General features: G+C 55.9%; 1 protein-coding gene across 3 annotated transcripts; it reads left to right on the top strand.

Annotated features, from left to right (window-relative positions):
* On the top strand, nt 1-27,440 carry LOC135324606 (mothers against decapentaplegic homolog 7-like). Of its 3 annotated transcripts, none has more exons than XM_064501212.1 (4): nt 2-813; nt 1,226-1,279; nt 6,819-6,890; nt 25,587-27,440. In XM_064501212.1, exons 1-4 carry the CDS (start codon nt 309-311, stop codon nt 26,123-26,125), a joined length of 1,170 nt encoding a protein of 389 aa, XP_064357282.1. In that variant the 5' UTR covers nt 2-308; the 3' UTR covers nt 26,126-27,440. The 3 variants fall into 3 exon arrangements, with proteins under 3 accessions (XP_064357283.1, XP_064357282.1, XP_064357281.1); XM_064501211.1 differs by having other exon boundaries at nt 6,816-6,890; XM_064501213.1 differs by lacking the exon at nt 6,819-6,890 and having other exon boundaries at nt 1-813.

Genomic DNA, 27,440 nt, shown 5'->3' with positions numbered 1-27,440 from the left:
TTTTTTTTTTTTTTTTTTTTGGCGCCCGCGCGCAGCGGCGGCTCCCCGCCTCGCCCAGCCCGAGGACCCTCGGGGGGGGCGGCTCTCCCTCCCTCCCCCCCCCACCCCCCCCACCCCCCCCCGCCGCGCGCAGCCCCCCGGCGCGGAGGCTGGCGCATGCCACAGCGCGCCTCGGCGCCGCCGCCGCCCGCCCGCCGCTCGCCGCCTGCCGCCGCCCGCCGCCGCCGCCGCGCCTCGGCGCCCGGCTGCTTCATGAGTGGCGGCCGGCATGCCCGGGTGGTAGCCGCGGGCCCTCCCTCGCGTGCCGCATGTTCAGGACCAAACGCTCGGCGCTCGTCCGGCGGCTCTGGCGGAGCCGCGCGCCCGGCGGCGCCGAGGAGGAGGAGGCGGCGGGCGAGCCCGGCGGCGCGGTGGCGGCGGCGGCGGCGGCGGCGGGCGGCGGCGGCGGCGGCGGCGGCGGCGCCGGGCGCGGGTGCTGCGCGGGCAAGGCGGGCGCGGAGGCGGAACTCAAGGCGCTGACCCACGCGGTGCTCAAGCGGCTCAAGGAGCGGCAGCTGGAGGGGCTGCTGCGCGCCGTGGAGTCGCGCGGCGGGGCGCGCACGCCCTGCCTGCTGCTGCCGGCCAAGGCGGCCGACGCGCGGCTCGGCGCGCACTGGTACCCGCTGCCGCTGCTGCTGTGCAAGGTGTTCCGCTGGCCCGACCTGCGCCACTGCGCCGAGGTGAAGCGCCTCTGCGGCTGCGAGTCCTATGGCAAGGCGCACCCCGAGCTCGTCTGCTGCAACCCGCACCACCTCAGCCGGCTCTGCGAGCTAGGTACGCGCCACGGAACTTTCCTCCCCATGCCTCTATGCACACACATACACATAAGAAAATTTTTTTTAAGCGGGGGGCCGCGGGATTAGGGGCCGCCTGGCGCGGGCGGGCGGGCGGGCGGGCGGCCGCGGCCGCGGCGAGCCAAGGAGGCCCCGCGCAGACAGCCCGAGCGGCAGATAGCAGGGAGACTGGCGCCAGACGGCCCCTTTTGTTTATCTGACAGCTAAATATCAAGGCAATCACCGCCTCGCTGCCCTGCCTCCAACCCCCAGAGCTAAGACAAACAGTTTGGCTAAAAGAATGCCACTGTTATCATAAGTTCCTATCTCTCCCTCTTTTTTTTTTCCCCTCCCTTCTCCTTCTTCTTTCTCATGGCTCTGCCTTTATTTTCTCTCTACTTTTCTAATTCCAGAGTCTCCCCCTCCACCCTACTCCAGATATCCGATGGATTTTCTCAAACCAACGGGTGAGTAGAGCTCTCTGAGTGCGGGCCGCTGGGCTCGGGTGCGAAGGCAGAGCAGCCCCCTTCCCGGGGGAGACGTCTCCTGGCTTTGCTGCGCGGACGCGGTTCGCTTTTGGGCTGCCTGCGCGTGTGCGTGTGCCTCCCCGTCCCCCCGGGAGAATTAACGTGGGATGTGTTCAAGAAATGCTCTGCACAGACTGGGGTTTAAAAAAAAAAAAAACAAAACCGAGGGCAGGAGGCTCCAGGAGGGATTGGGATCGCAGCGTAGGCCTTGGCTGCTCGGCTCTGCCTGGGAAGCCGGGATGGCTGCGAGCGGAAAGCGCACGGCCGGGGATGCGGCTGCCGGCGGGCAGCTCGGAGCGGCGATGGGCCGGGCTCGGAGGCCGGGTGCAAGCCGTGCTGCCCGCTCCCGCGCCGGCCTGGGCGTTTTGGGGGATTTAGCTCGGGAAGCGGTGCGGCGGAGTCGCTTGGGCAGGGAACTTTGTGATGGCCGAGGAGCCAAATGAGACTTGACACGTGTGGTTCGGAGAAGTCTTTTTGTGTTTTAGGGGAGTCTAATCCCGCCTTGTCAGGTGGGGAAAAGGAGGAAGGGGGATAGAAAAGCAGGATTTTTTTTTCCCTTTTTTTTTTTCCTTTTGGAGCCCGGCTCCGCGTGCCTGTTGCTTGTAATTGGATGTCGGGATGCCAGGGGAGAAGCCCGTGTGAGGCTGGCACCAGCTCCCCTGCGGTCGTCTGCACAAACCCTTGGCTGGCGGCGGCTCGCCGGCTCGGAGGAGTAGGGCTGGCGCTGCGGGAGCAGGGAAGAGCTAGGGAAAATGGGAAACGGGGATGCAGCCGGGGAGGGGCAGCGCTCCGCCAAGCCGCCCCCTCTCCCCCAGGACTGATGGATGGGAAGGATTGGTTGTAGCTCGGTTGTGTCTGTCAGTCGGAAGGGAGTCGAGTGTTTTGGAAGCCGGTCTTGGGTCCTGCTTTGCCAAAAGAGCAGTTTCCCTAAAATTGCTGGTGTTGAGTTTCCCGGAGCCCGGGCAGGTCCCACGGGACCGCCTTGGTGGAGTTGGTCTTTTCATTTTGAGGTTGCCCTCAGCCCGTGCTGGAAAAAAGAACGAAAGAAAGGCAAAAAGCGAGGCCGCTTTGGACACCCCGGGTAGCAGGTCCCATCCTGCCTAGGACCAGGCTCCCGAGGGAATGGTACCTAGTGCCTTGCTTAGTTGGGCTGGAGCCTATGCCGCCCTCGTGTTTTCCGCGCTGCAAACTCCCAGTGACACAAGGGAGCATCTCGACGCCGCGTGGAAACCGGCGGAGCTGTTTAGCAAGCGGTTGGGTTGCAGAGCGCGAAATATTTTGAAAAAACACGAGATAAATGGTCCTTAATTAATGAGGGGATATCAGTGTTATGGTCAACATCCCTCGCGAGCGCCGCGGAGCTGTTTGGGTTGGAAAGGGCTGTTCCATAGCACGGACTGAGGGTTGCAAAGAGTTTCGTTTTGGGGCAAGACGCATGATTTTGGCTGTTTCCCTGCTGGGCTTCCTGAAAAGCTTCAGCTGCTGAGATCTCCCCCTTTTCTTTCCTTTGTTTTTACCTACTGATGGTGCTGGCACAGGACTTAAACCCATCTGCAAAGGGTTTTGGGGGGCTCCTTGCCCCCGTGAAGCTCAAGGAAAGAAGGGTTAACGCTGGCCTTCGGTTTCCCGTAAAGATGCTAGGATAAATCTATTAGCAGGGTTTAAACATCCAATCTGCCTTTGCCAGGACCTCATTTTCAGTTAGTCGAGTGATATATTTATTCATTAGCAAGTGTTGACATAAGGTAGCAAAATGTGTGTAAACAGAAAAGCCGCAGAGCATGAATGTGCCATTTCGAAAGGAAAAGTTGCTCGTATCAGCCAATAGGAAGTGATTAATGCTGCCAATCGGAAACGCAGAAACAACTGGGTTACTCACCAAAAAGCTCCAGTTTTTTTTTTTTTTTCCTTTTTGAAAGAAAAACCCATTTGGCGGTTGAACTCTGAGTAACAGGGCGCGCGGAGCAGCGGCAGGCGCGGGAGGAGCCCATAAGTCTGTCATTGCAGGTGGCTCCGGCCGCCTCGGGTTTTTGCGTGCATGCGCGTTCCCGCTTTCATCAGGGCTGTCGTGGAGAGAACAAGAGCAAATTTAATGTCTGGGTATCCCGGCCATCGCTCGCAGCTGGCAGAGCCGTGCTGGGGTCTCTGGTTCCTCTCTTTCCAAGCTTTAGGATGAATATTGCCCTAGACTGGTTAAAGGAGAGAGGAGCAGTAACTTAGGGTGGGAGAGCATGAAACGTGTTACATGGGCGATTAAAACGAGCCATTTTGGGCTGCCAGCACCCTTCTAGGACGTGGGTTAGGAACGATCCCTCCATTTATAGTTGGGCAACTTGGAAAAACTCTCTGCAACGGTAGCAGGGAACGGTGCATGCAACGGGAAACTTGACACGGCGCTTCTCCATGAAGCGTGATAGTGGTAATAAAAATATTTAGGCGCCTGGTGCTAAGTCTCGCAAGTGCTTCGTATGGCAGATACGTAGGCATCGCCGTGTGCCCAGCCTGCAGCAGTGGTTGCCAGTGTGTTAGGTGGAGATTACCTCAGACGCTTGTTTGGAGGTGGTGGAGGTTCAGACAGGTTGTGTCATTTGCTTAAGGAAAGCCGGGACAGACAGGGAGCCGGAGGGTCTGCCACGGTCGCCTAAACGCCACGTGCGTTTGTGGGTTGATGGATTTGATACTCGTATGTTTTCCATAGATCAGGAAGATCTGCTCTGACAGCCGTGTTACCTGCGGGAAGGGTGTAGGTCTGGGCCAGCTTGCTCAGATGCGTTCCTCAAGGAGAAGGAACTCAGATGAGTTCCTCTCACCGTTGCTTATCTGGGACCTTTCCAGGCATCAGCAGCAGGAACTTGCAAGGGGCCGGGCTCCCCCCGCAAGCCTGTGGGGCCGATGCACTGCTGAGCCCACGGCAGGTGAAGCTGAGCTCCCGGAGGGGTGTACATGGGCTCCACAAGCCTGACGTCTCTGCAGGAGCTACCACGTATGGCTGTGTTGGAGACAAGGAGCACAGTGGTGCCCTCAGACACCAGGATTCAAGCAGATATTTTGTCCATCTGGTACGGATGCACCCGTAGCCTCTGCTAGGGCCCCTTGTCCCATGTATTCCTCTTGCCCCGGCCCAGCACTCGCCTGTGCTGCCCAGTCCTTGGTGGCTCTGTCTAGACCCTGCTCCTGAAGGCATCTCCAGCACTGCTGACCAGAGGAGATCCCTCCAGTGAAGGGGGTGGTTTCACTCATGGTTACGTGGTGACCCCGGCTGGGATGCGCACAAGCCTTGGTGTGCACGCTCTCCTGGGTGGCTGGTCGAGGTGGAGCCTGGGTATCGGAGTGCAGGAAACCTGCTGAGAGCTAGCTGCAGAGTCACGTGTCCTCACGTGGCCTTGATTTTCATGGGAGTTGAAGGTTTGGCAGCTTCCAGGAAATATTCGGCACCTTGCAAAGTTGGGCCAGTAGCCACCGGGAGTAATTGTATGTCTCCATGATGGTTTTATATTGCGGTAGGAGAATTTTGGGAAGAGATTTGCATGCAGTAGACTTGCGTAAGCCTTTGAGACTATGACCTCCCCAGTGCCAAACGTAAAGTGAGCCAGTGTGCCCCGTACTAGCAAATGCCCTTGGCTCATCTGTGGGTGATAAGAATTGTGCGAGGCTAAAACTAGCTGCGTTTAGTGCTACGAGCTCAGGAGGTCCATGCTTTCCTGCCTGTTCCATATGGGATCATCACCCTTGTTCTGGGGTGAAGGCCATGTCAGCGCTGTGTCCTGTAAGGAGACTGCTGGCTCTCTGCTTTAGAGGGATTTTTGTGATTAACTGATAAAGCAAACTGGCTGTTGGATAATGGGACATGGGAAGGGAGCTGGTAGCTGTCAAGAGAAGTCAACGATAATGGAATACTTTAGTTCTTCTTTGACTGTTACTGCTGATCAGGAAGCGGTCCAGTGTTTCGGGAGCCTCTGAATCTATCCTTGCTTTTAGCCTCGGTGGCGAAACTCCAAATGGCCCTTGTGTTTGGAGTCAAACTGGAGCAGGATTGCTGTAAATCTCATCATTAGGGTTATGTATTTTAAGTCCTCAGTGGACATACTGGTGGGGTTCTCTCCTACCATCCCGTGAATTAGATCCTCGTCTTCTGTAGAGTGTCCAGCGTGCTAAGAGAGGACCTGGTTATGTATGACCTCCAGAGTAAGATGATTTGGAAAGGGCAAATCATGTCTTTTATACCCCAGGGCTCACGGGGACTCGTGGGGGAGCTCGCCACGTCTGATGGGGGCAGATCGGAGCCCAGCATGGGGCACCATGTGTGGGATAGTCCAGCCTGTGTTCAGACCACATCTGTAGCCAAGGCGGTTGGAGTCATCTCAGGGGAAGGGTATAGGGGAACTGTCTGGATTAGAAACTGGAAGGGGTTAAAACAGGCAAAAGCATATTTCTCTGGAACCCAGAAAACACTACCAGGCATTTAGCGAGTGTATAATATACAGTATTTCACAAGTAAGTCCATTTCCTGTCTCCCCCATTGTTTTCAGTTTGATTAAGTATATCCTGTTAAACTGTATATTCCTGTTAGGGCTTATACTTTGCTGTGATAAAATGAGGTTGTACACACAGGCATTTTTTTTTCACTAGGATTTCAGGGATGAATTCTGGAAAGATGACTTACCTGGCCTCAGCCCTCTGAGCGGTGGCCCTTGCTTTGAGACACAGCAGTGAGCAAAGGGATGTCGGTAGGGAGCCCAAATGTGATGAAACCAAAACTCGCCGACAGTCTGCCTAGACCCTGAAGGTTGCGTGAACTTTATGGATCTCTTTTCTTGACCTCAGCTCCGCTCAGCTGTGGTGTTTCCTTGAGCTCGTGTCTTCTGGGGTAGTGACCAAAGCCATCCGATCTTAACCTTTTCCTATACCTTCGGTAGCGCGCGGAGGAGTAGGTGTTGTCTGGCCAGGCCTCGTAGGTGCATGCTGTGCTCACAGGAGGTGATCGGTGGCATATGAGATCCGCGGAGAACCAGTGATGACAAAGCTGATGACGGGAGTGCTCTTAACATTAGACCGTTTGCAGCAAAAGGGGAGCAGTAAGCCATTTCCCTTTCAGTTTGCACTTGGGCGAGTGCAGGTGTTGGCTAAATTCAACGTAGAAAGCAACAGTTTAGGCACTTGGGGAGCTCAGTCAGTTATGTCATACAGATGATGGGCTGGATTTCATTAGCCGGTGACTTGGACAGAAAGATGGCAAACGGTCTGTAATTTTTGCCAGTCTATGATCATCATTGGCTGGTGATTAAGTGCAGCGCAGAGCCTTGATGGAGGCGATGAGTTAGGGTGGATGCATCTTGATGAACTACCGTGTCTGTGCAGACAATTAGTAATAGCTTCCTGTTCAGCGCTTTGGAATGTGTGTTCTGCTCTTGGCGTTGTTTACGGCGTGCTCCCAAACGAATATATACTTATTTCTTGTTCTCTCCCTCTGCCGCAGCAGATTGTCCAGACTCTGTGCCTTCCTCCACTGAAACAGGGGGAACTAATTGTCTAGCCCCTGGGGGGCTTTCAGGTAAGACCTCTCTTGTTGACCTTACCGTCGGGCGCGTTTCTCGGGCCGGCCCCTCTCTGCCTGTGTCCCTGCCATTCCCGTTGACCAGGGGGGCCCAAATGAGCAAAAAAAAGCCACGCTGGGGAGTTTGGAGGATGCGAGTTGTTGAGGAAGGCGTGCTCAAAGGGAGAGTTGGGTTTCTCTTCGGTAGCAGCCGAGTACCTCGCTTGGAGGGGTGGTGTTGACAATCCCGAGCTAAGCTCTCCGTCCTCCCAAGTCCGTATTTCCTTTGGATTCCAGCCTTATGCTCCATCAGTTTTTGGAGCAAGGCTGGGGAAGGCTAAATGATACTGGCAGTTTATTCGCTAGAGGGTTCAGACTGTTGGAGCAGGTGTGGTTGTACGCTTGCAGGAGGACTGAATATCTGTGGTTCGTTCCACCTCCGCCGTGTTTCTGGGACTGCTAGCGCGGTGTTTGGACGCTTGTTGTGGGCTGTGTTTTTGTTGGGGTAACTCGCGTGTGGCGTTTTGCGGGCACGAGTTGTGAGGTGTACCCACTCCCCGCTGTTGTGTTACGCTGTGATTTGCAACAAGCGTTACCGGTGGGCCGGCAGTGCTAGGTGGGCCTGTGGCTGAGGGCACCTGCACCTTGTGCCATGTCTTCTCCTTGCCCGTGGGACTGCATGGGGGTGGGAGGGAGGCAGCGCATGGGTGCCCGCTCCGTGGGGCAGCTGCAGACCCACTGGCGGGCCGTACGTTGGGGAAGTGGTGTGTGCAGCCTGCACGTGGACCATGCTTGGGCATCTGCTCCATCCATCCTGTTGCGATGCCTGGGGAGAAACCGTGGCTGCAACCTTGGAGAAGGTGTTGCGTATCCCTCGTTCTCCCGTTGGCCGCCCCTGCCTGCGGGTGACGTTACGGGTCTTTGGAGGGCGGTTTCCCCACCGCTCTCTGGGCTTCAACGGGAGCTTTGTGGCTTTTCCAAGACGTCCCATCCCTGGCACCTCCAAGGGCAGCTCTCCTCTCCACGGAGCTGGGCTCTTGGCATCGTTCCCGGTCCCGAAGCGTTAACGTGGGACGGCCGAGCGCCCGGAACGCCGTCCCCGCGTGCCCGTGCAGGCTTCCCGTCGGCGGGACGTCTCGCTGGCCTCGCGGAGCACTGGGATTTCGGAGGCGCGTGGGCCCTGCGCGCTCTCCAGGAATCGTGCTCGGTGTGGATGCCTTTAAGCGCGCCTTGTTTGTTTTTCTTGCCGTGTAATATATACCCTGGCTGCTATTCGAGAGGGGAGCATGGTGTTTGCTCAACGGCCCTAATGAGAATTAATCAAACGGAGGGGGAAAGGGAACAGAGCGACTCGTTGCCCTTTTTTATTCTTTTTTTAAGTGTGTTTTGGGGGAGCGTTGGGTTTTTCCTCGCTTTGCAGCCTATTGCTTTTGGGAAGGAAAAAGGGACGGTGCAAAACAGCACAGTAAGGATGTTGTGAGGTTTTTTTTCTTTTTTCCCCCTCTTTTTTCTCCTCGCGGAGGGGCGGCCGGGATCCACAGGATGCCGCCTGGAATAAGCAGAGGAAGTCGTCGCTTTTAAAAGGGGGCTTTCTGCGAGGTCCGGGCTATCGATAACATCTCGTCTGTCTGGGCTGCTGCTGGAGGGGAGGCGGGGGGCGGCGGGGGGGGGCAGGAAACCGCAGCGCCCGCCCGGGAGCGCCGGCCCCGGGGCCTCCGCCGGGTCGCCTAATCTCCCGGCACATCAGCGCCGGGCCGGGGTGCTCCGCGGGGGGAGGCTGCCTTAATAATTTCTGCGCATTCACTCCCCTTCGAGGCTAATTTTTTATTTAATTTGATTTTTTTGGAAGGGGGGGGCCTCGGTTATCAAAGGTCCCCCCACCCCGCCAAAAAAAAGCCTGGAAACGGAGCCTTTTACGATCATTAACCGCTCTTTTTTCCTCCACAAATGTAATTGTAGCCATTTAGTTTAATGAGGAGCTGATAGGAGAGTTGACTCATGGAGGGATACGGTTAGCTACACAGGCCCTGAAACAAAGCCGAATGCCTCCACATGAAAGAGCATTTGTTTTGAATTTGCTCTGATTTACTGGCATCTCCGCTCCACGCACAGAAGTGCAGCTCCGAAAATTCCCAACTGGAGAGACCCAGGCAAGAAAGGAAAATAAACGCAGTTTGCAGCCGTGCTCCAAAGCTAACTTTTTCTCTCTCTCTCTCTCTCTCTTTTTCTTTTTTGCATATTTTAGTGAGGCGAAGAGTTGTGTTTGAGCAGGGCTTTAAGGGGGTGCGCTTGGTTTCTGCCCCTTGGATAGCTGAGCGTGGGTCATGGGTGCCCAACGGGAAAGCGCCGGCTCCGTCTCCCGCGGGAGGCCGGCGATGGACCCCATCTTCGCGCCCTGATGCTGCTCATAGGCCGCTTTGGAAGAAGGGGCGATGCCCAACTTGGGCAGATCTGGAGGTGGATGAGATGGGTTGGCTGAGGAGCACCTTGGGGGTTGCATGGAGAGCGGCTCTGCCGAGGGCACCGAAAGCCACCTGTGAGCCCAGCTGGAGGCCACTTGGGCCACCAGAGAAGGGCGGCCGGTGCCACCTTGGTCGTAGCCTTCAGCCGGACTCAGCGTGGCCATTGCAGGGCCGGGGAAGGGAGGTCCCGTCCCCTTCTCCCAGCCAGCAGGGTAGGATTTAGCAAGGCAGATCGCTATCGGCGCAAGAGGGAATTTGGGCCGCGGGCCAGGCGGGGGTTAACGGCTCTGCTGGCAGGGAAGCTCGCATGGGGGTTTTGGAAAGACGCTGACATCGCAAGGCGAGCGGTAAAAAAGGGATCGCCGTCCCGGCGAGGAGCCTTTCTTGGGAGAGGAGGCTCGGGTCGGGCCACCAGCGTGGCTCCTTGCTTCTCCCGGAGGCGGCTTCGGTGCCGGATCCCGGAGGAGGTGGGCGGACGAGCCCCGGCGCGCCGTTCCCCCTCGCCGTAACCCGTCCGAGCCTCCTCTCCCTTCCCCGGGCTCCGCTGGCTGTTTTCCTTCCCGGCCCAGCCCCGCGGAGAGGCGGCCTAATGAATGGGGCTCAGTTCAGGGCGGGAGGAAGGTCGGGAGCCTGCAGCCCGCGGCTTGATGCTTTTGGCAAGGGAAGAAAAAAAAAAAAAAAAAGAGGAGGGGAAAGAAAAAAAAAAAAAAGGGAGAAAAGCGAATGCACGCGAAAACGTCATCGCCGGGGCGGGGGGTCCCTGGCGAAGCGTTGGTTCCTCCCCAAACGCTCGGGGCGACCTTCCCTCCGGCGGGGCTCTCCTGGCACGTGGCGCCGAGAGGGAGGGACCTGCTGCACGGCCGCGCTAAACCTCTGGGGCCCAGTGGGCTTCCTTCGAAAACAGGAGGAAAAACAAAAGAAAAGTGGGGGTGAGGGTTGTTCCAGAGGTCAAAATCGGACCAGAGCAACCCGTGGAGCCCGCGTGGCTTGGCCGGATTTTAAGGCGGTGTTGGTTGATCCTTTGCTCCCCGCCGGTTCTCGTGCTCCATCTCCCGCTCGCCCCGTCCTCCGTGGGATGTGCCCACGCTCCCTCCCCGCTCCCAGCTCACTTATTCCTTGGTTTTTATCCCTGGTGGCTCTGGGGGTGCTGGGGGGCTCGTGGGTCACGGCATCTCCCGCCGTGCTCAGGTGCCCCCCATCCGGACCCTTTGTCTCCTCGGCGCGGGGCGAAGAGCAGGGCAAAAATATCCCGGCGGAGATATAAATAATTCCCATAAGGAGGAGCCTGGGGGGTGGCTTTTGCTGTGTTTTGAGCTGAACGGCATGAACGGGGGATGCCGGGCTCGCGGGGACCGGGCTGGCTCCGGGGGCGAGCGGCGGGATCCCAGTTCCCGCGCTGGGATCCCAGTTCCCGCGGTAGGAGCTGGCTGTGGGTGGTGGGGGCAAGGTGGCTCCAAGAGCCCCAGAGCTTGCACCGAGAAAGCCAGACGAGGATGCAAACCACCTTTTTTTTTCTTTATTAAGGGTTATTGATAAAATACCAGCCTGAATTTCCACCCAAGGGGGACGGGGTGCCGGGCCGAGGCTGCTCCGGGCCTCCCGGCCAGCGGCGCTCCACTGCCGGCGGGATTCGCGGCGGCGGCGGGCGGCATTTCGTCACGCAGGCCTGGAATGTTTCACTATGCCTTTGATCCCCGCTGGCATCCCCGCTGGCCCGGCCCAGCACCTTCCCTAAACCTGGAGCTATTCCCGGGAGCGGCGGCGGCGGCAGCGTCCCGCTGGCCCGGTGCAGGCAGGAGCCCGAGCGGCCGCTCCCGGCCGCGCTCTCCCGTCCCGCCTGCCTCCCGCACGGGGTGTATAACCTCCTGTGCGATGCCTTTATTTACAAACCGGCATCCTATTATAACCCGAAATTGAGACATCTTCCTGCGTCGCTGGGACCGTATGTTTGTCTCGGGGATAAACAATTGCTCGGGATGTTTTTCTCTCTTTTTTTTCCCCCCCTCTCCCAAAGTCATTTATTTCTGAGCAATGCATCCTTTAAAAAATATTATTTTTAATGCCCCGCTGCCTTGCACCGCTGCTTTCCCGTGCCCTGGCCTTAAAAAAAAAAAAGAAAAACAGAGAAAACCTCCAGCAAACGTGGCCTCGGCGGGCCGGGGAGGTTACGAGGGGTTAACGCTGAGATGACAGCATCGGAGTCGCGGGAGCGGAGCCGGCCGCCTGCCAGGCTAGGAGCCTCGCCGCTCGCCTCGCGCATCATCTGACCGCGGCAGCCGGCGGCCGCGCCGGCCCCGGGGAGCGCGTCCGCCGCCTGGCACCCGCCCCGGCGCCCGGGTGAGGGGCGAGCCTCGCCGGAGGAGCAGATCGGTGAAAAAGCAAAAAAAAAAAAAAAAAGAGAAGTGGAGAGTTCCCGATGTTAAACTCGCTATATTTGTAACCCAGCGCTGCCGAGTTTTCCGCAAAAGGGGAAAAACACACTGGCATTGCCTGTTGGGGTAATCCCCGATATATGCACTATTTCTGCAAAGTTATCATACATTGTATCATATATATTTTCGGCGCCGCTGCAAATGGCTTTCTGGGCCGCTCTTGCAGCGTTGAGCGAGCTGCGGTTGCTCTGGGGAGGAGGGCGAGGGAGAAGCGGCCGCCGGCGGTGGGTGCCAGGGAGGTGGGTGCCAGGGAGGTGTGTGCCCGGGCGGTTGGGAACGGCGTCTGCTTGCAAAATAAAATGTCCCAATGGGCGGCGGAAACCTGATCGCTTGGGACATTGAAAACGAGACGGGACAAAAACACTCGTAAGGGAGCGGGCCTGAGCTGGCAGGGACGGGCTCTGAATCTTTTCCATCTACGATGTCTGTGATCGGGTATCGGTTACACTATAGGAACAAGTAATGTTAACCCCGCGCCTCTATCAGCGACAGGGACGGGGACGGGGGGGCGCAGCGTGATGTCGTTTCTAAATGCGGAGGTTGAGGGTGCAGCCACCTTATATGTTCTCCAAGGTAGGGGAGATGGGTGCCCACCATCTCAAGGTCCAACAGTGGGACGATGCTTCATCCCTGGTCTCCTGGGAGCTGGAGGGACCTCCATTTGGAGCAGGTATCCAAAATCTGCTGCTTTTGCCCCAGGAGACATGGCGGGGTTGCATCAACATGGAGCGAGGTGCCCCGCTTGCTCCAAGCCATGGGAGATGCATCCACCACGTTGGGTCCCACCAGGCCATCGCCATGGACCGCTGCCGTGCCGGAGCGCCCCGACGCCAAACCCAGCTCCCAGGAGGAAAACCATCTCCGGGGGGGGGTGAGGAGGTGGGGAGCAGCGGGGCGCCCGCCGGTGCCGTCCCGCGGTGGCCCGGGCCCCCGGGGGCGATGCCGCGAGAGGCCAGGCGGAGGTCGCTGCCAGCCCGACCATCTTCCCGCGGCCGGCGGGAATGACCCGCGCGGCCGCCTGGCCGCCTGCCTACTGTCACAAAGGAGCTTCCTTCCCAGTTTATTTTCGGCGCCGGGGATATTATTAACGGCCGGCGCGCGGCCTCCGGTGAGCGGCGGCGCGCGAGGCAGAAGGCAATTTTTGCCCAAATCCCGTGCGTTTTCGCCCGCCCGCGCCGGGCGGAGGAGCCGGTCGCCGGCCCGGGCTCGCGCGGCGCTGAAGTCCGTGGGAAAGGAGGGAGCCGAGTGTCCCGTCCTGTGGGATTCTCGGCCTCTGGCTTCTGATTAGCCTTTTTTTTTTAATAAAAGCAGTGTCTTGGGTGTATTCTCCAAACGCTGCTGCCTGTTGAGCTGGAGGGGATGGTGGGGTGACCTCACTGCCAGCAGCCGGGCTGTCTCGCTCTCGCTCTTGGCATTTTTTAATTTTTTTGCAAGAAAATCCCCCGGCTTTGCTGGCCTAGCGTTGCAGGGATTTTCCATCCCAGTCCCGGGAAGGGTGGCAGTTCGCCCTCGCTCGCCGGTGCCCGGGCGGCTGCTCCCCGTTCCCGCGGCTGCCCGGTTCCCGCGGCTCCCTCTGCTCCCCCCGGGCAAAGCTGGGGCAGCGAGGTGCAAACTCACCCCCCCCGGACCCAGCTCGGTCACGCCGATCCCCCTGCCCCGGTTGTCCCATCCGTAAGACCTGCCCCACGGTCCGAGAAGCGCCTGCGGCATGACGCGATGTTTATTAACAGAGAGCCATTCTCTCCTATATATATATATATTTTTTTTTCTTTTGGGTAGCCATTTAAATATGTGATGATAACTTTCACCCTGTTAATTAACAGGAAACATTGGGACAAGACAGGAAATTACATCAGTCTTTTATGAGGAAAGAGCCAAGAGAGAGAAAAAAAAAGAAAGAAATACAAGAAAACATACTGGCGAAAGGGAAGAAAGTGATGGGGGGGAGGAGGAGGAAGAAAAGAAAAGGCGAGCTCCCCCCTGCCCCATCAGAGACTTCTCATGGGGCCTGGTTTTCGGAGAGAGGCTGGCTGAGCGCTTTATTTTATTTTTATTATGTTGAAAAATATTTTAATAGCAGGGTCACCTTTGCTTGAACGCTACCCTCGGCCTCGCTTCTCGCTTTACTGAAGAATCTTTTCATGACTTTTCTCAGCTTCCTTCCCCAAACTGTGAGGCCTAGGAAGCTCTTGGCTTGCAGACTAATTTTGGTTTGGCTGCTCAGCCCTCAAAATTGGTCCCCACCCAGTGTCATTATCTTGGTTTTAACTTGCAAAAAAAAAAAAAAAAAAAAAAAAAGAGCAGCTCTGTAAGAGCTGGCTCAGCCCTTCTCTACCCTTTTAACCTCGCTGCACAAAAAGCGCTGCAGCTTCAGCTCCCCGTTGCCTGTCCCCGCGGCTCCTGCCGCTCCGTGTCCCCTCGGCTCGGTGCTCACCCGCCGCTGCGGATTTGGGGCAGATCGGGTGGAGGTGCGTGGTGGTGATCCACCAAGTCAGCGGAGATGGTCCCGGCTTTACGCTGCTTGGTCGGCTGCGGGAGGACAGGCAGCACCTGACCTGGCATGACGTTAGCGTTACCGACAGGTATCACTGAGCCCGATGACGTTTTTTTAGCCCACTTGAGTTGGCAGAGCAAGTTCGTGCCGGATCGGGGCTTTGCCGTCAATGCTGAGCACTTGGTAGCTCTTACTGGAAGCTCTGCAGCCAAATGTTTTGCGTTGTCAAGCCGCAACCTCACTTACTGGGCCTTTCTCGAAAAATATTAGCGGGCCGCTGTGCCTAGCAGGCCACCGAGGCTTGATGTCCTCACGTTGGTCCTCAGGCTCTCCAGGAGCCGTCCGCCAGGCCAAGCGATGGATGGACGTACGGCCAGGGCGGTGCTCGCTGAGGTGGAGGAGCTCATCCAGGTGGTGATGGACTTTCCTCCATGCCTCCTGGCTTGCTTAACTGAGCTTAGCTAAGCTGCTCCTGGGGTCGGTCCCCCAATTTTGGGGACAGCAGTGGGACTCCGGGACCCTGCTGGCTCCATGCGTTACCTTACTCTTTCTCAAAGAAAAACCCTTATGGGAGGCAGCAGGGAACTTGCATCCGCAGGGATGCGCTGGCTTGCGGGAGGGAATGGAGGGTTCGGATGCGTCCCCGGGAGCCTCTCCGTCTTCGGGATGAGCTGACGGATTGCCGGCCCACGGCAGGCTTGCGTGGCTTTTCCGAGCCTTTTGCTGAACATCTGGGCAGGTGGCAAGGCGGATTTTTGCACGGAGCGAATAGCTCCGAACTGCCCGCGCTGTTAAGCCTTCGGAGCGTTGTTGCAAGTACGTACATATATGTGTATGTACATAATAAGCGAGCATGAGGCTGCGGATGGTAATTTTCTTTTTGAATAGATTTTTGTTTGTAGAGCTGCCAGAGTTGATTAAATAAGAGCTCGCTTTCCGAGGTGAGCATTACACCAGCATTCAAAGGAAGAAAATCGCCCGGCGTGCTGCGTTCACGTCATGCCTTGCCGCAGCAGGTTTCCCATCGCCGGGTCGGCCGTCCTTTAAAGCACAAAAGCTCCCCTGATATTATCCATCGTCTCATGCTCAGGTGTTCATTAACTTCTGCAATGACCTGCTTTATGTCTGAGAAGGTGGTGAAAGTTCAAACATCCTGTACTTTTATAACCGGGGAAGTTGGCTCCAGACTTTCCGCGGTGAAGCCGATGGCTCTAATTTATAGATACTAAAAATTCCAGGGCATTGCAGCTTCAGGGCGGCTGAGCGCCTGCCACGCCGGGCCCCAGGAAGGCTGGGGGTAATATAAGCAAAAGGGCTGGTCTCCAAGACGGAAGGTGGGGAGGGGTGGTCTTTCTGCCCGCGCTTTGATGTGCGCGGTGAGGTTTGCCGCGCAGGTAGGTTGCTGCAGCCCTGCAGCGTGCGGGAGCCACGGTAGGTCAGCGTGGTGGAGCCGAGCAGAAAAGCGGCCGAAAGAGTGGAAAAGAGCAGTCCCGTCCCTCTGAGGTCCACCCGGGTGACACGAGGGCTGTGCAACGCCGCTGTGCGGCTGCCTTTCGCTGCGGGGGCTGCGGTCCCGCAAGCCCTTCCCGGGCAGAGCGGACGGGGTGAATAAATACCAAAAATCCTTCTCGGAGCAGCGACGCGGGAATCGAGTAACAGAAGTTTTATTTGGAAAACGTGTCGGGAGCCCGAAGTTACATCACTGGGTTTGAACTGATGAATGCATTTTCTTTGGAAAGCAGGCGGAGACTTTTTAAGCCCATTAGAAGGAACAAACTCATAAATCTTGGTGCAAAGAGGCCTGTAGCTTTTTCTGCTCTTTATCACGGCCGGCCAGAGCGAGCATGGAAAATGTATCCCTGCGTGTCGCCGCGGCCCGGCCTCACACACTCGAAGCCTCTGCGCGCCGGAGAAACAGCAGAAAGGTGGTTTTTTCTGAGCAGCCGATGCAGAATTGGGCTGGACGGGGCAGGAGGTGGCCTCCGTCCTGCTTCCTCCTTCTGCCCAGCGAGACCTGGGGTGTCATGATGTAGTTAGGTCTCGAGCAAGCGGTTCTCGGCGCGGCGCCTGGCTGAGCATCCTCGTGCCACCCAAAACGGAGCGATGCGGGTGGACAGCGAGGAGCAATTTTGGGCGGGGGGGGGGGGGTTAAGCCGGGTGCTGCCCACGCCGCGTAGCCGCCGCCGACCCTTGCCAGCACCGGCAGGGTCAATTACTTAATGAACGCAATATTCTCCATAATTGCTAAGTGTTATTAATCCCGAGCAAAGCGGGGGGGGGGGGTGCGTGAATTTGGCCCAAGCCTTGGGCGACGGAGCCGGGGGGCCGCCCGCGCCGGCCCGTTTTCCCGCGGCGGCCGGGCCGGGCGCGAGCTGTTCCGCGGGCCCGCGGCGGCCGGCGCGATTAGATTAGGGAGGCAGACAGAAGTAATGATTAACTTTTTCAGTCTGCAGGCTGTCTCCAGTCTGGCGCTGGGTGTTTTTTTTTCCCCCTAAGTAGGCCCTGGCCCTGAGTCGACAGGGTATTAGGTTGTAAAGAAAGACAGAAGGAATGAAAGCGAGGGGAGGGGAAGGGGAGCGGGGGGGGGGCGCTTTTTCCATCAGATCCGGGCCTGGAATTTATGGGCTGGAATGCAGTAAATGTTCCAAATGCCATCCCATCTAAACAGTTTTCATAATTGTTACGGAGCGGGGGCCGGGGGGAGACGGGGCGCCGGTGAAAAGGACTTTTGTTCTCCCTGTGTTTTTCCACGTTTTCCTCCCCGCGCCACGAGCGTTTCTTCCCGACCCTCTCGGAAAGAGCCCTCGGCGCAGGGTGGGTGCCGGTCTTTTTTTTTTTTTTTTTTTTGCTCAACGTCTGTTTTCGCTCTTGTAATAACTTTGGGGAGAATTGTAGGTCAGTGTGCTGCAGGGAGAGGATTTTTTTCATTATGGAAATTAGATGAGCAGCCGCGCTGTGCGTGTGTGTGTGTGTGTGTGTGTGTGTGTGTGTGCGTGTATGGAATGCGCTTAGGAAAAAATCGTAATACACATCTGGGTATTAGGTATCAGTTTGGAAATCCTAGCCTACTATGCATCAGTTTTTATTAAGGCCTTTACAAGCCTTTTAACGTGTAACCCGCGTCGCTACATGTTGTCGGTGGGAAGGATGAAGCGCCGAGAGCTGCGGCTCTCCTGGGGGCCGTGTCTCGGCTTTGCCCGGGGTGCAACCCAGGGAAGAGCCACCGGTTGGGGTGGGAGAGAGCTTTTTCGTGCTTTCATTGCATTTTAGTCTTAATTGCGAGCGTTTTGGGGCTCCATCCGCCGGGACGTCACTCGGTCGCTGCGTTCAGCTCCCGTAGCCTGGTGGCCGCTGTTGGCTTCAGGGGTGGTGACGAACGGGTGACCGTCAGGTGTCCATCAACGGTGCGTGCTCTTCCAGCGCAGCAAGGGCTGGAAGACCCTCTTGGGGCAGGCTCCGTCGCCAGTCCCACGTGTGCAGTCGTAAGCCGTGAGCGTTTCATGCGCCGGTTCTCCTGCTCGTGAGCTTTGGTTCAAGCCTCGGTTGGGTGGAGGTGGAGAAGGGGTGTGCGGCGGCGGTGGCCACCGAAAACCAGGCACGAAGGTGTATGTTCACCTCCTGGATCCGGCCGCTGATGCCGGCGCCCCGTCGCTTGGTGGTTGCACAGCGGCATCTCCTTAATGTTAGCTCGGGCAGCCTGCGCTTTCAGGAGGAGCCTCGGGAACCTCGCTGATTGCCGTTAAAATGGGGTGACACCACGGGGTCCTGAACGCCAGGCGACCCTGAAGCCAGGAGGACAAGGCGGGCTGAGTGGGAGCACCGGGGAGACCCAAGGGAGAAGCAGGCGAGAAGGTGTCCATGGGCGTTGAGGGCATCTCGCGATGCTTTCAAGGTCCCGCAGCCGGTGCAGCACAAGTTGCGCCGTGGCGTGGCCCTGGCCGCCCCGGTGCCGCAAGCCGGCGTTCGCGGCCGGGAGCTGCTTTGGCAGCGCCGCTTGCTTTGTTTTCTGGAGAAAATCAAATGGATTTTTTTGCTGGGCTCCATACAGCGACATGGCCATGCTCCGCTTCTCCAGGAGGCCCTGGATGCAGGACCGCAGCCTCCTCAGCGTGGCCGCGGAGGAATTGCCTTTTGTTTGCCTGAAAAGCCAGTGGGATTTTCCTGATGCTCCTCTAGAAGGGTTCACCCTTTTTTTTTTGCCTCTCTCCCTACTCCCGTGTCCCCACCTTGAAGCACTTGTTTTTCCTAACCAACTCCAGGGCTCGTTCTTGAAGAGGACCGGGGCGAGGGAGGGATTCCCAGTTTGCCTCTTGCAGAAGAAAGAGCAAAGTTTCCCACACCGCGGAGGGGTGCGAGAGCAGAGGCAGATACGGGAGGCGCTTAAAAATTAAAACTTCAAAAATAATTAGACTGGCTGTATACTAAACAACAGCAAAGAGGCCCATTTACTGTAAATATTATGAATGGATTTGGCTGCCTGCTCCATCCCCACCCTTCCTCTAAGGCTTTTCTCTGAGCTGAGTCGAAATTCGGCCTTCAGACAGCGCGGTACTCTATAATTTGCATGGCTGATGAGGCCCAAAGCCTGGTACGGAGGAAACTGGAGTCAGCTGGCTCCTCTCTCACCGCCGGAGACAGGCAGACAGGCATTTTTGGTGTGCGCGCGTGTGTTTTTTTTCCCTTCCCCGTGTCGCCACAGCAGACGCAGACTGGTGGCTGCTGGCTTTTAAAGCAAACGTCGCCGGGCACAGAAGAGGTTCTTCTCTTCTCGGGGGCAGTTTTTAGCCGTGGCCATTGATTAATCGCCGTAATTAGACAGCAGCGGTGACTCATGGGATGTCGATGAATCAGATTGCTTGTCTGGAGGACGCCGTGCACTCAGGAGTTTCACTTCGGCTCTTTTTTTTCGGTTTGCCCCCTCCCCGTCCCCGTTCCCTGCAATTTGCACCTGTACAAGGTAAATCTGGGCGTCGTGATGCAGGAGCTCGCCGTTCTGCACATGCACATGTGTATTAATCCTCCTACATTTTCCAGGCTTGGACTTCCCTTCTGGGCCCCGGTGCTGGCAAAGGCTGTGCTAGCCGTGCCGAGTCCGGCAGGGTCACCTGGAGCGCGTTCCCCGGGACTCTGTCCAGGTGGCTTTTGGACATCTCCAAGGATGGAGACTCCACAACCTCTGTGGACAACCTGAGTGTTTGCACGTTTTTGCGTCCCGTCCCCGAATTACCGTGCAAAGTTCAGGGCTGGGTACCACGTGGGGCGCCCCGGGAGAGGCCTGATCCAAGGCGTCACCGAGTTGGGGTGGAAACCTTTGGGGATGTCCTCAGGGATCAGATGTCTTCTCTCCACCACGTAACCTGACCTCGTTTTTGTTCTGAAGCTTGGCAGAGGTTTCCCAAGCGGTTTTTCCAGCCGTGGTGCTGGTGATGGGAACTTTGGACCCCAGGGAGTCGTAATGTAGGAGTGGAGCTGGTAGTGGACCTGGACCAAGTCGAGGGCACGCGTTAGTGTTTGGGAGGGCTACACGGAGCTGGTCACCCCTGAAAGGAGTCTGGACCGAAGCCCAAGCTACAAACATTGGGAAATCCCTGACTCCTTCCCCTAATGGCTGATGCCAGATTTTATCTGCTGCGTCCCCACCAGACTCGAGGAGTTCAGATCTGCTGGCGACATCTTGGCTTCCAGATACCAGCCCTTATAAAACTTGGACCAGCGGAGTGCAAGAGCCTGTTCTTCCCCAGGCAAAACACTAAACTGCCGTCAAAATGGCTTTTGACAGAATAGCGATTTCAGGCGCAGGGTTTTGTCCAGAGGAAGAGATTCTCTTTTTCCAGACAGGGAGATTTTATGTTATTGCTGGTGAGAAAACAAAAGTTTGAGGAGGGGGACACTGAGGCCGGACATGGATTTCTATGTAAGATTGAATTATATTGCTGGGAGCAAGGACATATTTAAGCGATTAGGTGGGCAACTTGTTAATAAATTAAAGAAATGATCTTCAGGCTCTTCAGCTCGCGTGGTTACTGTGTATGTTGAGTAAGAAGAGCTGCCTAATTAGACGTAGACACAAATTTACGGTCTAGCCTGTCAATCCGCGGATTAAGGACTCTCTAAGTACCTACTGACACGATAGCCTGTAATGGGTCCTAAAGAGATGTTATGGTCTCTCGTGTCAATAATCCACAGATTAAGGGCTCCCTAAGTACGTGTTGACATGCCAGACTGCACCAGCTCTTTGGGGGCTGCTGTCGCGGTGAGGCTGGGCAGGCCCAAGGAGTGAGCGGCAGTGATTTGCCGGGGCATCTCAGGCGGGTGCATCCCTGCTGTAGACACCCGCGCGTCTTCTCTGTGAGCAGCAAGAGTTTAAGGCTTGCCTGTCTTCCAAATTAGCCTTTCTGCAATAATCGGAGCCCTGCGAAGCCGGGATGTGAGGAGGTTGAAGCTGTCTAGCCCTCGTCCGCAGCGGGCTGTGAAAGGTTTGGGGCACACGGTCCCTGGGGTGGGGTATGCAGAGGGCCTGCGAACGCCGTGGAAAGCACGGAGGCCCTTTTCTGTATCCCGCAATTTAGCTTTTCTTTGCTTTTCCTAGTGTTCTGAAAGCATACCTGGAAATTTGGCTTGGAAGGAGTTTTTGGACTTGTTGTTGTTTGCTCCCCCCCGTCAGTACACTGCGAATTGCAAGAGAGATTAGACGGGAGGTAAAATTCCTCTTTTTCCGTGCCAGTTTCTCTTGGCTTATCGCGAGCTGCGGGTCATGCTCTGTGTCCTCATCGCGGTGATGCGGTTCTCGAATGGGAGTTTGCACGTATGTTTTTCCCGGGGCTCCTGCAAAAAGGTCCTTAGCGGTAACACGGGGGCAAAACCCCGGCTGGCCCCCGATGAGACAACACACTGTTTGCACCCGCGCAACCCGTTTTTTTGACCACATTTTGCCTCGCCGGGTGATGCCGAGGGGAACGGCGGCTCACAACCCCACGATGTTTCCTTGCTGCCCTGGGAGTCCGTGTCTGGCCTTTTTTGTAGAAAAAGGGCTAAAACGGGTCTCCTTGGTGCGCTGCTTCCCCACCCTTGACCTTGCAGCGCTTGGCGGCCGCTGTGGTTCGTCCGCCGGCTTTTCCCCTCTAGCGCGGGGTTATCGGTCACGTCTGCAGTGTCACAGCCGCCGGTGACCCCGGCGAGGGCACCGCGAAAGCGTTGCGTCAGGGTTGGTCGCCTGGGTGGGATCCAGGCGCAGAGGTGGCGGAGGAGCGGGCCAGGAGAGGACGTGCCGTTCGGAGAGGCTCGGCAGGAGCAGAGCTGTGTCCCCGGTTTCGGCTGAGGCTGGTGCGTGGTGGCGGGTACGGGGCCGGCGCAGCCCCATCCGCCCGCATCGGACCGGAGCCGTCCTCTCGGACGAGATCGCTGCCGCCGCGCTGGGCTTGCCGCTTGCTTCGGCAGCCGCTCGATTACAGGGAAACCTTTGGCGGGGTCAAAACAAGCACCAATATCTCCCGCTGGTAACGAGAGGACGGTAGCGGCTGAACGGAGCAACCAAAGGGGCTGTGATGGGGCAAGGATGCGGGCGTCCGTGCTTCGCAGCTGGAAAACGCAGGGAATAAAGCGACTTGCCCCAAATTGCGGGAGGAATCGGTGCCGAAACCAGCAGGGACATTTGCCTCTCGCCAATCCCAGCCCCATGGCTTATATCCCTCACCGGCGTTAGTGTCCGAGCCCTTGCTGAGAGCAGAGAGGGGACAGACACCCTTATAGGACTGTGAAAACATTTAGCGATGTACAGGAGGGATGGAAATGGCTTCATGCTTGCTTTTAGGTTAAGATTTATGGCTGGCATATTTTTTTCAAGCCAAAAGGGCTTTTTGTTTTCCCCCTTCAAACAGAAACCTCACCTGAAATTTGCTGAAACGTTTCGGTTCTTCCCGAATGAAAAAGATCTTTTCCTCCCCCACCCTGTAATAAGAGCACCAAAACTTAAAGAAAAAAGTGTAGATGCAGATGATGCCCTCTCATCACCCCGAAATTATGAAAATTATGTATCTGTCGAGGAGGAAAGTTGCTTCTCTGCCGCTTCCAGGCGTTGTTGCAAAGCCAAAGCCCTATGTGAGTCTTCCTGTTGCAGCCTGGGAAAACCGAGCTCAGGTCCAAACTCAGGTTTAACACAGAAACCTCACTGCTGATGGGGCTCTTAGGCAGGCTGCAGTGCAAACCGTAAAAAATCGTAACAAATCCGCGATAGCAGAGGATTGAAGGGTGCTTAATAACCGGATGATAGCGTGGGTGTTTGTATCATTAAGCGTTACCCCCGCGTGCTGGCACGTGGTCGCCCGGCGCCTCGCGTTTGCCGTGAAGCCTGGGCTCTGCCCCGGGGGTTCGCGCGGCTCCTGGACCAGACGTCCCGTCAGCAGCCGAATCCCGCAAGCGGAAGGCGCTCTGGCACGTCCGCGCTGTGCGCTGGCACCGGCGCGTTAGAAAAATCCCCGATTACCTAAGACTTGTCCTTGAGGTCTGGTCACCCCATGTCAGTGAAAACCTAGTGGGATTCATTCATGAACTTCCAGCCCTCCATAAAGGTCTGTTCATTCATAGCCAAGGCAGTTTTCTTTTTTTTTTTTTTTTTTTGAATTTTCTTTTTTTTTTCCCCTAATGCGCTGGCAATTAAATAACTCTTTGTAAGTGGCAATGAGCTACTTGTTAAGTGGTCTTCGCTAATGCAAGCGCAAACACGAGGTGAAAAAGTCTTTTTTTCCCCCCCCTCCCCCTGAAAGGGATACTTTTATGTTAAAGAAAATAAATAAAACCTCGTAGGAATTTCAGTGAGGGTTCAGCGTGCTCAATGGCCGTTGCTCCAAAATTCCCTCAACTGCTGTAAAACAAAAAAAAAAAAATTGCAAGCTCTAGGCACTGATCGCAGGCTCTGATTAGGTGGGTTGGTTGCTTGGATTATTTTATTTTATTTTTTTACAGCGTAGCTTTTCTTTCCGGACTCTTTAAACAAACAGCTAGTTAAAATATCTTTAAAAAAAAAAAAAAAAAGCCCTGTGTGTGTGTATATAAATAGTGAATTTTGAAAACCCCAGGCCCCAAGTGTAGCCGTTCTGCTGCCGTGCGGGTACAAATTTGGGTCGGACGCTGCAGGACCGAGCCGGGATTTAACACGCTTTCGGGCCAGCTGCTTTTTTAGCAGTTTGCTTTTCTGTGATGAGCTGAGCTCGGTCCTTTATTTGGGTAAAATTCCCACTGCCGGGGAAGGAGCCGGGCTTGTGGGGCAAGGCGGCTTCGGCGCGGAGCAAGGTCCGGGCAGGGCACGGGGAAAAGCCACCGCGTGGACCACGGCCCGGAGGAGGGGGCCGGGCAATCCGTATAATCTGAAAAAAATTCCCTTTGCTGACGTCTGCCGGAAAAATTGCCGGGTGGGCTGCGAGGACCGACGGGGAGCGAGGCCGAAACGCGGTTCCCGGGAGCGGGGCGGCACCGCGGGACCCGCGGCCGGGAAATTTCCGCGCTCCGTGCCCGGATCGCCCTGGCGCGAAGCGGGGGGAGCGGGTGGGAAACCCAGCGCCAGCGCCCCGGCGGCGAGGGCTTCGGTGGAGGGTAATCGGAGACCCGGCGCTTCCCAGCCCCGCGCCTGCCGCCCGCCCCCTTCCCTCCTGGCGCGGCCTTTTTTTTCTTTTTTTTTTTTTCCCCCCCCCGAATCGCGCGGATTCGGTGCCAGGTTTCAGCAGGAGCGAGTTACACGGCGGGAGGCACCGAAAGGGGGAGGCCGCCGGGAGCCTTTCCCACCGCGGCCCCCGCCCCAGCCCCGCTTCGGCCCCGGGGCTCGCTCGCGGCGCAGGGATCGTCCCCGTTCTCCAGCGTAAATATGCAGTTGGGCCCATTTTTAGTAGCTGCCTCCAGCGACTGGAGAAATATTTTCCTTGCTGGCATAGAAATGAGGAAATTAAAAGTGTGTGGCTGGGATTTTGATTTTTTTTTTTTTTTTAAAGAGCACAGTACAGCGCTTGAAGCAGAACTCAGAGCCTTCAGAAAAAAATCCGCGTTGGGGAAGCGGGCTTCTTAATAGCAAAAAAAGACAGAAAACAGGGCAAGCGGGCGAGCTGCCTTCGCCAATGCCCTGTGCTTCCACCGGGCTTCCTCTGGGATGTCACGGTGCTGCGTTAAGGTGGTACGTAGGTTGCCGGAGCGGCTTTCCAGGTGGTGTGTCCCCAGCCCGGGATGCTGCTGGGTGTTTTACCTGCTCCCGCAGTCCATGTGCACATAGGTTTATTTTAGGAGTACTCGCTCACTCTCCATCCCAGCTTTTTTTTTTTTCTAGATACAATTAGGCTAATAGTTCCCAGGTCTTAACATGCCTGCGAAGGCTGGAAGGAGTTACCAGCGAGGCAGCGCAGGGCTGAGGCATATTCCGCATCGGCAAGGGAGGGTTTTCCCGTTTCTCGTGCACCCCCTTGGTTTTTCTCTCGCCCCGCTCGGTCTCGCGCCCGGCGCGTTCGCCCCGCTGCTCGGGTGCAGCTGAAAGAGTCGGGGTGGAAAGCGGGGCCGAGGGACCGAACTTCTGCTTTTTTTGCCCTTTTTTGTTTTTTTTTCCGTTTTTGTTAACAAATGCAAGGCTTCCGGTCTCCACCCTGCCGCCGCAGACCGCAGCCGAGCTGCTGCTCCGTCGGGTTTCGGCTGAGCCTCGGCGCTCCCTCGGCAGAAAAGGGCCCCGCGGACTATCGCCGACGCTCCCTTGTCCCCCTCCCTTCCCATGGGGCAGCACTTGGGTCCCTCCGTCAATAGTTCCTCATTTTGCGGTGGCTGGATGTGCCATAAATACGTATTTATATACAGAAATGAACCCCGGGTAACCCGCGATGCCCCGGCAAGGTGGAGCGCTCTCGTCTGCCCTTCGGAGAGCTGCTCCGGAGGCCGCGGATGGGAATCGGGGCGAGGATTCATGAACTCCCGCTCCCGTTGGGCAGCCCTTCGCCGCGCCGTCTCCCCAGGGCCGCGCTAGCTCTCCCGGGGCGACGGCAACCTCAGAAAGGGGCCAGCAGGTCTGTAGTCACTTTGGAAAGCGGACGGTGGGATTTTGGACTGCTCCAGCTCCAACTGGAGATAGGCATTAAAGAAGTTCGGTGAACCCCAAAAACCGGGGCTGGTTGAAATGGTCTTGAGCTGGGGCCTTAACGCATCTTCTTCTGAAAACCATGGCTAGGATAAGGGCATTTGCGTGTGCATTGAAAGGGTCATGAAGACCATGGCCCAGCGTGGTGGTGCGCGGTTTCTCTTGGGTATCGTTACTTCCACGGTCTTCAATTCCTCTTCTTTTTTTCCCCCTCTTGTCCTTTAGATTCCCAAGTTCTTCAGGAGCCGGGGGATCGGTCACACTGGTGCGTGGTGGCATACTGGGAAGAGAAAACGCGCGTGGGTCGGCTGTATTCTGTCCAAGAGCCCTCCCTGGATATCTTCTATGATCTACCTCAGGGGAACGGCTTCTGCCTCGGCCAGCTCAATTCGGACAACAAGAGCCAGCTGGTGCAGAAAGTGCGCAGCAAAATCGGTTACGGTATCCAGCTCACCAAGGAAGTGGACGGCGTGTGGGTCTACAACCGCAGCAGTTACCCCATCTTCATCAAGTCGGCCACACTGGACAACCCCGACTCCAGGACGTTGCTGGTTCACAAAGTGTTTCCAGGGTTTTCCATCAAGGCGTTTGACTACGAGAAGGCGTACAGCTTGCAGAGACCTAACGACCATGAGTTCATGCAGCAACCATGGACCGGATTTACTGTTCAGATCAGCTTTGTGAAGGGCTGGGGCCAGTGCTACACGAGACAGTTTATCAGCAGTTGCCCGTGCTGGTTGGAGGTTATTTTTAATAACCGATGACTCGAGACAGAGTGGACTCATGACATTTATACTACTTTGCTGCTATTATTTCCTTCTGAGTGCTTGCTTTTCATGCAAACTTTTTTTGTTGTTTTTTTTGTTTTGTTTTGTTTGTTTGTTTGTTTGTTTTCCTGTTTTGAGAAATAGCTTATGGGAAGATTTTTGCCTTGGGATTTTGATAAATATATCTATTTTTTAAAAGCGTGAATGACCAATAACTCAGAAGGGCGAGAGAAAGCGCGGGAAGGGGCGGGTGAATTGCATACGATAATTATTTCATTGCTCTGAAACGATTATCTTATGCGATCGGCGGATTCGGAAGTCACTTGCTACTTGTTAAGGACAGCGCGTCTCGCCTGAAGCTAAGCCGAGACCCTCTCCCTGCGCCTGCCGGAGGGATGCTGGGGTGAACGTGGTCCTGCAAAACCTTGCCAGTCAGTTTTTTGCCCCCACGTTTTTTGTGTTTTTTGTGTTTTTTTAAAAGCGTCTGGCTTGTGGGGTTCACGCCTTGCCACGGCGTCGAGCTGCCTGTCCACCGCGGGAGCGCTGGAAGAAGTGATGCTCGTCCTTTCACTGCTTTTTTTGCCATGGATTGATACGAGGGGAGGAGAAAAAATGACGGCGGAGAAAACCGTGCATGGCCCGTGCTTTGCAATTTGAGCTGAGATGCAAAGTGACAGAAACATAAGCCTAGAAAAACAAAAAAACAAAACAAAACAAAGGAAAACAAACGGGGGAAAAAAAGAAAAAGTGTTCACGATAGTTGGTCTGTTGGAACCTGCTTAGATCAGGTCATCCCGGTACCATCGTATCTGGAAATGCAGTTGTGCTTTCATTTCTTCTTGAATTCATACACAAGTATGATACTTTTACACTGTTCTTAGCTCAATGAGCATGTTTAGACCTTAACATAAGCTATTTTTCTAAATATAAAGGTTTAAATGAACAAGAGAGCATTCTCATTGGAACTTTAGCATCGTAGTGCTTTGGAAATAAAACACACAAAAAAAGGACTCCTTAAAAAAACTCTGAGATTTATTAAAGAAAAAATGTATTTTATGTTATATATAAATATATTATTACTTGTAAATATAAAGACGTTTTATAAGCATCATTATTTATGTATTGTGCAATGTGTATAAACGAGAAAAATAAGAAAGATGCACTTTGCTTTAATATAAATGCAAATAACAAATGCCAAATTAAAAAAAAAAGAACACAAGATTGGTGTTTTTTTCTATGGGTGTTATCATCCAGATGAATGTTTTTTCTAAAGGAGTTTATGTTCCATTAAAAAATAAAAATGTACACTTGA

The sequence above is a fragment of the Dromaius novaehollandiae genome, chromosome Z (genome assembly GCF_036370855.1).
Source record: "Dromaius novaehollandiae isolate bDroNov1 chromosome Z, bDroNov1.hap1, whole genome shotgun sequence".
Lineage (NCBI taxonomy): Eukaryota > Metazoa > Chordata > Aves > Casuariiformes > Dromaiidae > Dromaius > Dromaius novaehollandiae.
The sequence above is the reverse complement of the archived record's forward strand: the minus strand, read 5'-3'. Positions and strand labels throughout refer to the sequence as shown.